This window comes from Chiloscyllium plagiosum, chromosome 35 (assembly GCF_004010195.1).
Source record: "Chiloscyllium plagiosum isolate BGI_BamShark_2017 chromosome 35, ASM401019v2, whole genome shotgun sequence".
NCBI classification, from domain to species: Eukaryota; Metazoa; Chordata; class Chondrichthyes; order Orectolobiformes; family Hemiscylliidae; genus Chiloscyllium; species Chiloscyllium plagiosum.
The window spans coordinates 42,254,339-42,267,955 of record NC_057744.1 but is presented as its reverse complement, the minus strand read 5'-3'; the positions used below and the strand labels follow the sequence as shown (position 1 = coordinate 42,267,955).

The following is a 13,617-nucleotide window of genomic DNA, read 5'->3' as shown; positions in this document are numbered from 1 at the left end:
CCCCCAAGTCCCTCCTCCCCACCTTTTATCTTAGCCTGCTGGACACACTTTCCTCATTCCTGAAGAAGGGCTTATGCCCGAAACATCGATTCTCTTGTTCCTTGGATGCTGCCTGACCTGCTGCGCTTTTCCAGCAACACATTTTCAGCTACAGAAAGAGTCCCTGACATAAGTGATTGCTCCCTAGACGTCCTTGGGAGGGGTGATAGATATCAGACAGATGTCAGAGGTAGGTTCCTTACTGAGTAGTATGGACATGGATTGCCATATGAATGGCCCAAAATGAACGCTCTTTTCAAATCTCAACTCAACACTAGTCTGTGGTTTAGGGTAATTAGATTAGATTAGATTACAGATTAGATTAGATTACAGTGTGGAAACAGGCCCTTCGGCCCAACAAGTCCACACCGACCCACCAAGCGTAACCCACCCATTCCCGTACATTTATCCCTTTACCTAACACTACGGACAATTTAGCATGGCCAATTCACCTAACCTGCACATCTTTGGACTGTGGGAGGAAACCAGAGCACCCGGAGGAAACCCACACAGACACGGGGAGAATGTGCAAACTGCACACAGTCAGTCAGTCACCTGAGGCGGAAATTGAACCCGGGTCTCGGGTGCTGTGAGGCAGCAGTGCTAACCACTGTACCACCGTGCCACCCACAATGTTTCTGAAAGGGGTAATAGAACATTACAGTGCAGTACAGGCCCTTCGGCCCTCGATGTTGCATCGACCCGTGGAAGCAATCCGAAGCCCATCTAACCGACACTATTCCATTCTCGTCCATGTGTTTATCCAATGCCCCTTTCAATGCTCTTAAACGTGGAGCCTACTACCGTTGCAGGCAGGGCAATCCATGTCCATACTACTCAGTAAGGAACCTACCTCTGACATCTGTCTGATATCTATCACCCCTCAATTTAAAGCTATGTCTCCTCATCCGAGGAAAAAGGATCACCCTGTTCACCCGATCTAATCCTCTGATCTTGTATGCCTCTATTAAAGCACTTCTTATCCTTCTACTCTCGAACAGAAACAGCCTCAAGTTCCTCAGCCTTTCCTCATAAGACCTTCCCTCCACACCAGACAACATCCTGGTAAATCCCCTCTGCACCCTTCCCAAAGCTTCCACTTTCTTCCTATAATGCAGTGACCAGAACTGTACGCAATACCTCCAAGTGCGGCCGCACCAGAGTTTCTTACAGCTGCAACATGACATCACGGCTCCGAAGCTCAATCCCTCTCCCAATAAAAGCTAACACACTGTATGCCTTCTTAAAACCCTATCAATCTGGGTGACAGCTTTCAGGGATTTATGTACATGGACACAGATCTCTCTGCTCACCCACACTATCAAGAATCACCTCAATTTTCCACAGTAGACTATTTGTCACCTCTCAGCCCAGCTTTGCAGCTTATTGATGTCCCTCTAATCTACATCATTCTGCACTCAACTTTAGTGTCATCCGCAAATTTATTGGTGCCTTTGCTAATTTAACATGCACTCATGACAAATGTACAAAATGTACTAAAATCAATGTTCACAGGATATTGGCTCAGTCTGTGGGTGGAGACAGTAAGTTTGCAAAGGCAGCACATGTAACTGTGCCAGTTCTCTAATGTCTACTGACCAAAATGTAGTTGTACTTATTGCTTTTATATGAAAAAGAAACAGGAGTAGACCATTCAACCCATCAAGCCTGCTTTGCTGTTGAATGAGACAACTGACTTGTTTGTAACCTCAAAACCACATTCTCACCTGTCCTGGTAACCTTTCACCCCCTTGCTTCATACCAAAAAAAAAATCTACTTCTGCCTTAAAAAAAAGCCATCAAGGACTACCTCCACATTTTTCAGGAATAAGGTTTGCAGACTAGCAATGCTTGGAATTCCTTTTTGCCTCATTTGTTTTAAATGGGCAATGCCTTATTTTTAAAACCCTTGTTCTAGATTCTACCACCCACCCTGTCAAGACTCCTCAGGATCTAGGGTCTCCATCAAGTCACCTCTTGCTCTTAACTCCAACAGATACAAGCCAAACCTGTCCCACCTTTCTTGATAGGAGGACTGCCTCCTCCAACATTCCCACTCTGGGCAGCAGTCTGGTTACGCTTCTCTGAACTGCTTTTACATTTGCATCCTTAAATAAGATCAACTACTGGACATCATAATCCAAATGTAACTCTGCACAATTGATAACATTCTATTCGCTTTCCTAATTACTTGCATACCAACCTTTTATGGCTTTTGGACTAGAACATACTCTTATCCCTGTGTCAGAGCTCTGCAATCTCTCACCATTTATTCTACCTTCTAAAGTGGACAATTTTGCATCTTTCAATATTGGTTGCATCTTTGTCCAATACTTAGCCTATTTATGTTTTTTAGTCCTCAAGTCCTCTTCTGAACATTTTTGTCTTGTCAGTAAATTTTGTGCTCCTGCCTTCACTTTGTCCAAGTCTTTTAATGTAAACAGTTAAGTTCCCAACACTGATCCCTATGGTACACCATTCATAACGTCTTTCCATACCAACACATTGTTCCTTATATTGAGGGCTTTTTCTTTCTGCAATAACCCTGTGGCATGTTATCAAATGCCTTCTGAAGATCTTAGTACATCTGCCAGTTCCCCTTTATCCACATCTTCAATGAACTGCAATAAATTGTGTTACGACACGGGATAATCTCTTCTGCTAATCTAAACCAGATACGCTGAAAAACTCACATCACCTCAATCTGTTAAAGTAGGAGTGACAGAACTGCCCAAATTCTACTAAAAAAAAATTAACAATTTTTTAGCTCCAAGAAAAAAAATTAAAACACTTTCTACAGTATAAACCTCCTTTGTCTTAATGATTTATCTACCTTCCACTCTACAAAACTAGACTGATCTGATAAACACGCCCTGATTAAGTTTTAAACAAACAAATTTTCAAAACCAGCCAACTGTCTGTCTTCCTCTGTAGATTTTTCAGGGTCTTTTCTTCGTTCTTCTGCTGCATAGATTTCACATGAACATGTACCTTTCAGAGAGTGAGTGTACAGGCTGTCTGTGTTCTTTGCTGTTCTGGTCAACTGTCAAAATGCCCAATTTTTACATCCCAAAGCATCAGATCGCCTCATTGGTTTGAGGTAATCAAAACAGTAAAATTCAAATTTGATTGGATTCTGGTAACTTGGGCCATAATTTAAACTGGTCAAATTAGAATTTGTTATGTACCATAACAACTCAGCTCATCTATTTGTTTCACAGCCAAATGTTACATTTTAACATTTTTCAGCACACTGTGGTTAAGTCCTTGTCAGCTTTCACTCTCTCAAAAGGTACAGTACACCTACAACTTCATAACAATTGGCCAAACATGATTTCCTTTCACAAAACCATGTTGACTCTGCCTGAACACCTTGAGCATATCCAAGTGCCCTGTTATAGTCTTTAGTAAGAGCTTTTAACATTTTCCCAATCTAATTTACTCTTTACAATTCAATTACTATTCAATACCAATTCTGTAATGATTGTGATCTTCCAGAGTTGCTCCCTTCCTTCCATTTTGATCTGTCATTACTTCTGGGAAGTTACTTGTATCCTGTATAGTGAAGATTGATGCAAAATCTGTCCAATTCATTTGGTTATCTTTATTTTCCAATATCACTTCTCCTGACTCAACCTGTCTAGGACCAGGTGACTATTAACCCATTAAATATTAATAGAAACTCTTACTATCTGCTGGTATATTTCTGGCGAGCACTCATACTAATATTTGCTTCTAATCCTGTTTTGGTCATTCTTTGTTTTTTGTATTTAATCCACTCTTCTGACCTTCCATCTACCTTTGCACAATTTTATGCTTTTCCTTCTAGTTTGATACCTGAACCTTTCTAGTTAATCATGGATACTGGGTCCATCTCTTAGAATTTTTATTTTTTGGTATTTCTGTTCCATGTATTCTGAAATATTTCCTTAATGTCTGCCATTGTACCCCTACTGATCTGTCCTTTAACAGAATTTACCAATTCACTTTAACCTGCTCTGCTTCTATTCCTTCATAATTGTCCTTATTTATACTTGTTGAAAATAAATCTTAGACCCACTCCATCTTTCTTCAAACTGAAAATTAATTTCAATCATTATCGTTCCCTACCTATCACTATGAAGTCATTACACAAATAAGTCTTCTGATACAGTGGTGGTGCCCTTTCTTCAGCCAGAAGGGCTGCTTTCACATTCCTGCTGTCCTTATTCCTTTAAATTCCAACGAGTACTGGCCAAACCTACTCAGCCTCTCCTCAAAAAACAGTCCCTTCCATATCCAGGATCAGCCGAGTGAATCTTCTCTGAACTGCCTCTAACGCCAGTCTATCCTTCCTCTGATAAGGGACCCAAAACTGCTTCAGTGATCTGGCTGTGGTTTGTTGCTACTTGGCAACCCTTACTCAGATCACCTTCAAACCTACGTGTGGCAGCAACATTGATTTTAAAATCGGAGATAGTTGGCAGCTTTCAATGCATAAATTGCAGCACTTTTCAAATAATGACAAATTGAGTGCAATCTGAGACTTTATTAGTCCTGTATCTTTCCATACTCCTATGCTATTACCACCAGCTTAGTCAACAGGAAATAATGGAGATTTATGGAAACCTCATCTTCAGCTTAGTAATTAAATTTAATTAGTCTGCATGCTGGGATAAGCTTACCACAGATGTCAGGGAAGATGTTTATTTTAAATTAAAAATCTTAAGTTATGAAATCATACGACCATAATTATTGACATGTTGATCTATGTTTTACTACACAATTACTAAAGATGTCCTGAATCCACAAATACGGGTTGAGGTAACTGCACTGCAAGGTGATGTTTATGATATTCAGCTAAACTTCAACGGACAGGACAGACGACTCAAAACCTTTACAAAGTGTCAGTTTGAGACAAATTATTCTATCCACTCCCCAAAATGTATTGCTAAGAAAAATCTCAGGAAGTACCCTACATGGCCTTGTTAAAGCAACTCTTCCACCCTTCAAATGCCAGCAGAATCTGACACTTTTCTTTGGCCCACATCCAGAGCATGCTCTCTGATATCTACTTGCTCAGACAGTGGGAGGGAGCACTGTGGAGCTGCCAACCTGTGTATTGTGCAAGATTGGTTTGGGGGATCGACAACTGGTGACTATGATGATTCAGCTGGCCCTTACACATCACCTTTTGTTTGTACAAGGAGACTCTGCAGTGCAAAGGAACAGTCTATTGTGACCTTGCAATGCAGCCACTTATTCCTGAGGAAGAGCCATGCCATTTCTCATCAGTTTGTGAAAAAGATTGAGTATCGCAAGGACTGCAATTCAAATATTTGTGAATAAAAAAGTGACAAAGCACCAAAATCTCCTTGGCTAATATTTCATTTACAGTAAGAGCCATAATTAACAGGACAATTAAAAACTTAAGGTGTTTCTTTTCTACACTAGCGCGCTGATCAACCAAATCTTTGCAATATCAAATCTGAAGGTCAGAAAGGACAATCCAATTGAGCATACTATTCAATGTTATACTTCCAAGGAATACCCCCTTAGGTTGAGAACAAGACTTACTTGGATTGCCACAGTTGTACCTTTTTCCATCCACATCGGCAGCGCTCAGCCTGGACTCCAGCCTCCACTGTGGCCACAACCAGAGGCTTGCAGTTCATAGGAGGGTGCTCACAAGGACGTGGCTTGACATCTGGAAAATACCCACCCAATGATTGGCAGTGCATGTTCATAGCTAACACCTATTCCCTATTTTCACCCAGTCTTTGCAAGATACTTGGGACAGGGCTAACAGAGGATGCCAAATTGGCATTCATGGATAGTGCAGGAGGAAAGGTTTTGGATTCCTGGATAATTGGGGTAGGTGGCAACTCAACAAACACAGGACAGTCTTCACCTGAACCTGAAGGGTACCAATATCCCTGGGGGGTGGGGACAAGGAGGTGGAAAAGAGGGGGGCAGGGCAGGGGGAATTTGCTAATGCTATTCAGGAGAGTTCAAACTAACACAGCAGGGGGATGGGAACCTAATTGTAGTACCACTATACAGGAGATTGAGAGTAGTGACATCAGGCAAGAAGGCATCCACAAGCAAGAAGTTGGTTTGAAGTGTGTCTACTTCAATGCCAGGAGCATCTGGAATAAGGTGTGTGAAACTTATAGCATGGGTTGGTACCTGGGACTTTGATGTTGTGGCCATTTCAGAGACATGGATAAAACAGGGACAGGAATAGTTGTTGCAGGTTCCAGGATTTGGATGTCTCAGTAAGAACAGAGAAGATGGCAAAAAAAGGGAGTGGTGTGGCATTGTTAGTCAAGGACAGTATTACGGTGGCAAAAAGGACGTTGGAGGACTCATCTACTGAGGTAATATGGGATGAGGTTAGAAACAAGAAAGGAGAGGTCACCCTGTTGTGAAATTTCTACAGGCATCTCAATAGTCCCAGAGATGTAGAGGAGAGGATAGCAAGGATGATTCTTGATAGGAGCAAGAGTGACAAGGTTGTTACGTGGAACTTTAACTTACCAGATATTGACTGGGAATACTATAGATGGGTAAGTTATTGTTCAATGTGTGCAAGAGGGTTTCCTGGCACAGTGTGTAGACAGGCCAACAAGGGACAAGGTCTACAGGTTAGATTTGGCCAGGGGTTAGATTTGGAGGTAGGTGAGCACTTTGTGATAATGACCACATTTAGTTATGTTCACTTTAGTGATGGAAAAAGATAGGTATATACCGCAGGGTAAGAGTTATAGCTGGGGGAAAGGCAATCACGATGCGATTAGGCAAGATTAAGGATGCGTAGGATGGGGAAGGAAACTTTAGGGGATGGGCACAATTGAAATGTGGAGCTTATTCAAGGAATGGCTTACTGCATATCCTTGCTCAGTCTGTACCTGTCAGGCAGGGAGGAAGTGGTCGAGCGAGGGAGCCATGGTTTACTAAGGAAGTTGAATCTCTTGACAAGGCGGTGGTGGCTTACGTTAGGGCGAGATGTGAAGGCTCACGTTAGGGCGAGATGTGAAGGCTCACGTTAGGGCGCTCGAGTGTTACAAGTTAGCCAGGAGGACCTAAAGAAAGAGTTAAGAGGAACCAAGAGGGGACTTAAGCCATTGGTGGATAGGATCAAGGAAAACTCTAAACCTTTCTATTGGTATATCAGGAATAAAAGAATGACTAGAGTAAGGTCAGGGCCAATCAAGCACAATACAGTGAAGTTGTGCATGGAGTCAGAGGAGATAGGGGAAGTGCTAAATGAATATTTTTTGTTAGTATTCACTCGAGAAAAAGAAATTTGTCAAGGAGAATACAGAAATTACATGCTACTAGACAAGATGGGATCGACGTTCACAAAGAGATAGTGCTAACAATTCTGGAAAGTGTGAAAGTGGATACATTCCTTGGGCTGTATGGGGTTTATCACAGGATGCTCTGGGAAGCCAGAGAGGAGATTGCAGAGCCTTTGGTTTTGATCTTTGTCATCATAGTCCACAGGAATAATGCCAGAAGATTGGAGGATAGCAAATGTTCAAGAAGGGGAGTAGAGATAACCCTGGTAATTAGAGAGCAGTGAGCCTTACTTTGGTTGTGGGTAAAGTGTTGGAAAAGGTTTAAGAAAGAGGACTTATCTAGACAGGATGAAGTTGATTACAGATGGTCAAAATTGTTGTTTTGTGAACAGTAGGTCATGCCTCACAAACCCTGAGTTCTTTGAGAAGGTGACCAAACAGGTGGATGAGGGTAAAGTGGTTGATGTAGTGTATATGGATTTCAGTAAGGCTTTTGATAAGGCTCCCCACACTAGGATATTGCGCAAAATACAGAGGCATGGGATTGAGAGTGATTTAGTGGTTTGGATCAGAAATTGGCTAGCCGAAAGAAAACAGAGGGTGGTGGTGGAAGGGAAAGATTCATCCTGGAGTTCAGTTACTAGTGGTGTACCACAAGAATCTGTTTTGCGTCCACTGCTGTTTGTCATTTTTATAAATGACTTGGATGAGGGCGTAGAAGGATGGGTTAGTAAATTTGTGGATGACAATAAGGTCGGTAGAGTTGTGAATAGTGCTGAAGGATGTTGTAGGTTACAGAGACATAGATAAGCTGCAGAGCTGGGTGGAGAGGTGGCAAATAGTCTGTTGAATGCGCAAAAATGAGTGAGAGGTGATTCACTTTGGAAGGAGCGACAGAAATGCAGAGTACTGGATTCATGGTAAGATTCTTGGTAGTGCAGATGAGCAGAGAGATCTTGGTGTCCACGTACATAGATCCTGAAAGTTGCCACCCAGGTAGATAGGATTGTTAAGGCGGCATACGGTGTGTTAACTTTTATTAGTAGAGGGATTAAAGTTTCAGAACCATGAGGTCATGTTGCAGCTGTATAATACTCTGGTGCGGCCACACGGAGTATTGCGTACAGTTCTCGTCACTATTATAGGAAGGATGTAGAAGCTTTAGAAAGGGTTCAGAGGAGATTTATTAGGATGTTGCCTGGTGTGGACAGAAGGTCTTATGAGGAAAGTGTGAAGGACTTGAGGCAGTTTTCATTAGCGATAGAAGGTGGAGAGGTGACTTGAGACATAAGATCAGCGGATTAGATAAAGTGGACAGTGAGAGCCTTTTTCCTCAGATGGAAGTGGATAGCACGAGGGGGCATAGCATTACATTGAGGGGTGATAGATATAGGACAGATGCCAGAGGTAGTTTCTTTACTCAGTAGTAGGGGTGTGAAACACTGCCTCTGCAACAGTAATAGACTTCCCAACTTTAAAGGCATTTAAATGGTCATTGGATAGACACATGGACAAAAATAGAATAGCATAGGTTAGATGGGCTTCAGATTGGCTCCACAGGTCATTGCAGAGGGCCAAAGGACCTGTACTGTGCTGTAATGTTCTATGTTGTGTGAATATGAGAGGCTTGAAGGAACATCGCACCAGCCCTGTCATCAAGGTGGAGAGGAGGAGTTAGGAAATTTCCCAGCTCAACTCACCTACCTCAGGAAAAAGAAAAGCCTGGGAAGTGAGAATTCTCTTTCGGGTTTAGCCCTTGGAGGGAATGGAGTGCCCTGGAGTCAGGCCCATCTCTCACAGAAAGGTAAAGGCCACAGGAGTTGTTGGGTACCAGGGTGAGTGGTGCCCTGGGCCATGGTCAGAGAGGTAAGCTAAAAAACTTGTAGGTTTGGACCATCACAACTGCCACATCCTCCCCATGCCAACTTATGCTAGTGCACTCACCCACCCCATTCCCTCATACTTTTCCTGCTGAGCTATACCCCTCCACTCACCTCCATTGACCATCGTGCATTCCATGCCCGTTCTCCCAGTATCTTCACTGTACAGTTAAGGGGACTAGTGGTACAGTTATAGTGACCCTACCTCTGAGCCAAGATGACCATGTTCAAATTCGAGATGGTGTGAAAAACGTTGCTGAACACACTAATGGACAAGACCAAACCCCCTCAAAACAGGTCAAGGATATGGCCTGGATTTGGTTGTTCAAACTACTAGGCTTTAGGCAAAACACATTTGTATTTTAACTGATGTAAAACTAACAAAATAATTTGGCACAACTTTAACTCCACCAGAATATTTAAAACATTATTAAACTATATTGTTCCAATGTGGCATCATCCCATAAACTCCCTCTCGGCAAAGGACAGTTCAGCAAAACAGGTTTCCCTCATTTGCAAGCTCCTCCAGTCCAGGTAAAGGATCAACATATTTTCTTTACTGTTAGATTAAGAGAACTCGGTGTTTTCCAACAAGAGAGATATACACCTAGAAGCTTCAACTCCAAAACCCCCAACTTTAACAACTGAAAACAAAACTAAACCCTGTGACTCCGCCCACTCATGCTGCTTGTGTCTCATTTTGAAAAGAAAGAGCCATTTCCTGCTTCCCATGGAGCAGACACCTGTGCACCAGCCTTACAACACCCTTCACGTTAACCCGGACATAACAAACCCCACTTCCTCATCTCCCTCCATAGCTCAGAATAATGATAAGCTATGGCCTTGCAGGAAGATAGGAAACTGGGGGAGGGCAAATTACATCATTTTAGATAGGAGCTAAGGAACATTAATTGGCAGGAACTATTATCAGGCAAGTCCATATTTGGCACGTGGGAATTGTTTAAGGACCTGCTGAGAGTTTGAAACTCGTATGTTCCAGTCAGGAGAAAGGACACTAATGGCAAGGTAAGAATCCCTTGGGTAACGAGGGTGGTTGTGAATTCAGTCTAAAAAAAGGAGAAAAGCAGCATGTGCCAGGTTTAGGAAGCTAAAGTTGGACAGGGCACACGTGAGGAAAAGGAGGAAAGTACGCAGGCAGGAATTAGGAGAGCAAGCAGGGGCCATGAGGTGTCCTTGGCAAGTAGGGTTGAAGACAATCCCAAGCATTTCTGTAAAAGCAAATTACTGCAGATACTGGAATCTGAAACCAAGAGAAAAATGCTGGAAAATCTCAGCAGGTCTGGCAGCATCTGTAAGGTGAGAAAAGCACTGATGTTTCAAGTCTAACTGACCCTTTGTCAAAACTTTGACAAAGGGTCAGTTAGATTTGAAATGTCAGCGTTTTTCTCTCCTTACAGATGCTGCCAGACCTGCTGAGATTTTACAGCATTCTCTCTTTTGGGCCCAAGGATTTCTATATCTACACATTCAAATCAAAAGCATAATTAGGGACAAGGTAGAACCACTCAAGGATAAAGGAGGGAACTTGTGCTTGGACACAGAGGACATGGGTGAGATCCTGAGTACTTTGCATCAGTATTCACCCAGGAAAAGGATGTGGAGGATAGTGAGATTACTAGGGCACTTGGAGACCAAGAACAAAGTGGTGTTGGATGTCTTGAAGAGCATCTAAGTCCCCAGTTCCTTATAGCATCTACCCCCAGGTTATAGACAGAGGCAAGAGGGGAGATTGCTGGGGCTTTGACCAAGATCTTTGCACCCTCATTAGCCACTGGAGGGGTGCCAGAGGACTGGAAAGTAACTAACATACATCCTAGGATGATGACGTCAGCTTGTATGAGGGGGCAGAACTACAAATTCAAGGGTGATAGATTTAAGACAAATGTCAGAGGCAGCTTCTTTACTCAGACAGTGGTAGGGTGTGGAATGCCCTACCCGCCAATGTAGTTAACTCTGCCACATTAGGGAGATTTAAACAATCCTTAGATAAGCACATGGATGATGGGATAGTGTAGGGGGACGAGCTGAGAATAGTTCACGGGTCGGCGCAACCTCGAGGGCCAAAAGTCCTGTTCTGCGCTATATTGTTCTATGTTGTTCCCTCTGCTCAAGAAAGGAAGTAGGGATAATCCAGGAAACTAGAGACCAGTGAATTTCCCATCAGTAGTTGGGAAGTTGAGAGAATTCTTAGAGATAAGATTTACACGCATTTGGAAAAACATGGCCAGATTAGAGATAGCCACCATGGCTTCATGCAGCACAGGGCAGGTCATATCTTACTAATGCAATTGAATTTTGAGATGGTGACGAATGTGATTGATGAGAGCAGAGCAGTGGATATTGTCGACATGGATTTTAGTAAGGCTTTTGTCAAAGTCCCTCATGGAAGGCTCATTCAGAAGATTAAAATTTGTGACTTGGGCATGCGGGTTCAGAATTGGCTTGCCCATAGAATGGGGAGGGTAGTGGTGTAACTGTGCTGTTCAGGCTGGAGGTCAATGGCTGATGTATTCCACAGGAATCTGTACTGGAAACTCTACTGTATGGGAGATATCTATAAATGACTTGGACAAAAAATGTAAATGGGTAGGTTAGTAAGTTTGCAGATGATAGAAAGGAATTGTGGATAGTGTAGAAGTTAAGGATACAGAGGGATATAGATCAGTTGCAGATATGGACAGAGAAATGACATAGTTATTAATCCACGTAGGGGAGATGCTGCACTTTGGAAGATCAAATGTTAAGGAAACAAAGTTAATGGCAGGATTCTGTACAGTATTCATGTACAGATGAATCTTGGAGTTCAAGTCCATAGCTCCCTGAAAGAGTCAATGCAAGTACAATGGTAAGGCAGCATATGCCATGCTTGCCTTTGTTGGTCAGGGAATTGAGTGCAAGAGTTAGGATGTCATGTTGCAGCTTTAAGACTTTGATAAAGCCACATTTAGAGTACTGCATTCAATTTTGGTCACCACATTAAGAATATGGAGGCTTTGGAAAGGTGCAGAAGATGTTTACAAGAATGCTACTTGGATTATGGATGAGAGCTAAAAGGAGAGGCCCTGTAATCTCAACTCCAAAGTATAAATTGCAGAATCTTTTCGCCCTTGATGCCTCCCTTTTGGTTAAGCAAACATTCCATGACAGAAGGGATCTATCGAGCAAACATTCCCTCGAGTGCAGCAATTTCAACTAACAAATAGACATCTGGGCTCTCAGCCAAGCCTCTATTTTATGTTCCATGAAATTTGCCAAAGACTGAGACATGCCTATCCAAGCAATGAAGACAAGCAGCTCCAGGGTTAGGTTACAGGATTATTACCAGGACAGTGAATGTGGCGTTTGGTATGCTTTCCTTTATTGGTCAGAGTACGGAGTACAGGAGTTGGGAGGTCATGTCGTGGCTGTACAGGACATTGGTTAGGCCGCTGTTGGAATATGGAGTGCAATTCTGGTCTCCTTCCTATCGAAAAGATGCTGTGGAACTTGAAAGGGTTCAGAAGACATTTACAAGGATGCTGCCAAAGTTGGAGGATTCGAGCTATAAAGGAGAGGTTGAACAGGCTGGCGCTGTTTTCCCTGGAGCTTCGGAGGCTGAGGGGTGACCTTGTAGAGGTCTATAAAATCATGAGGGGCATGAATAGGATAATAGACAAAATCTTTTTTCTGGCATTGGGGGGGGGGGGGTGGGGGAAGAGTCCAGAACTAGATGGCATAGGTTTAGGGCGAGAGGGGAAGGATATAAAGAGACCTCAGGGGTAACCTTTTCACACAGAGGGTGGTACATGTATAGAATGAGCTGCCAGAGGAAGTGGTGGGAGCTAGTACAACTGCAACATTTAAAAGGCATTAGGATGGGTACATGAACAGGAAGGGATTGGAGGGATATGGGCCAGGTGCTGGCAGGTGGGACTAGACTGGATTGGGATATCATGGTCGGCATGGACGGGTTGGACCGAAGGGACTGTTTCCATGCTGTACATCTCTATGACTGTTATGAGAAGAAGTTGAGTCGGTTGGGCATGTACTCAGTTTAGAAGAATAAGACATACAAGGTTCTTAGGAAACTTGACAGGATTAATGCAGAAAGGTCTTTTCCCTTTGTGGGAGAGTCTAGGACATTCAGACAGCATCTCAGAACATGAGGTTCCACATTTAAGACAGAGGAGGAATTTCTTCTCAGGATAGTGAAGCTGTGAAATTCTTTAGCATCGAGCACTGTTGAGACTGGGTAATTAAAACCTCAGATAGACAAATGTTTAATCAGAAACAGAGTCAAGGGTTGTAGGGAAAAAGGCAGGAACACAGTTGTGGATGATCAGGTCAGCCATGGTCTCATTGAATGACAAAGCAGACTATGGGCTAAATGGCCTACTTCCGCTCCTACACCTTAA

General features: G+C 42.9%; 1 protein-coding gene across 10 annotated transcripts in view; it reads right to left on the bottom strand.

Moving 5' to 3' along the window:
• The window catches only part of LOC122540784 (protein spire homolog 1-like), an 88,403-nt gene that overhangs the window by 6,132 nt on the left and 68,654 nt on the right, over nucleotides 1-13,617 (bottom strand). For all 10 annotated transcript variants that reach the window (XM_043676998.1, XM_043676996.1, XM_043677000.1 and 7 more), the window contains one exon: nucleotides 5,596-5,725. In XM_043676998.1, the coding sequence (XP_043532933.1) occupies nucleotides 5,596-5,725 (130 nt within the window). The remainder of the gene's footprint in view (nucleotides 1-5,595; nucleotides 5,726-13,617) is intronic.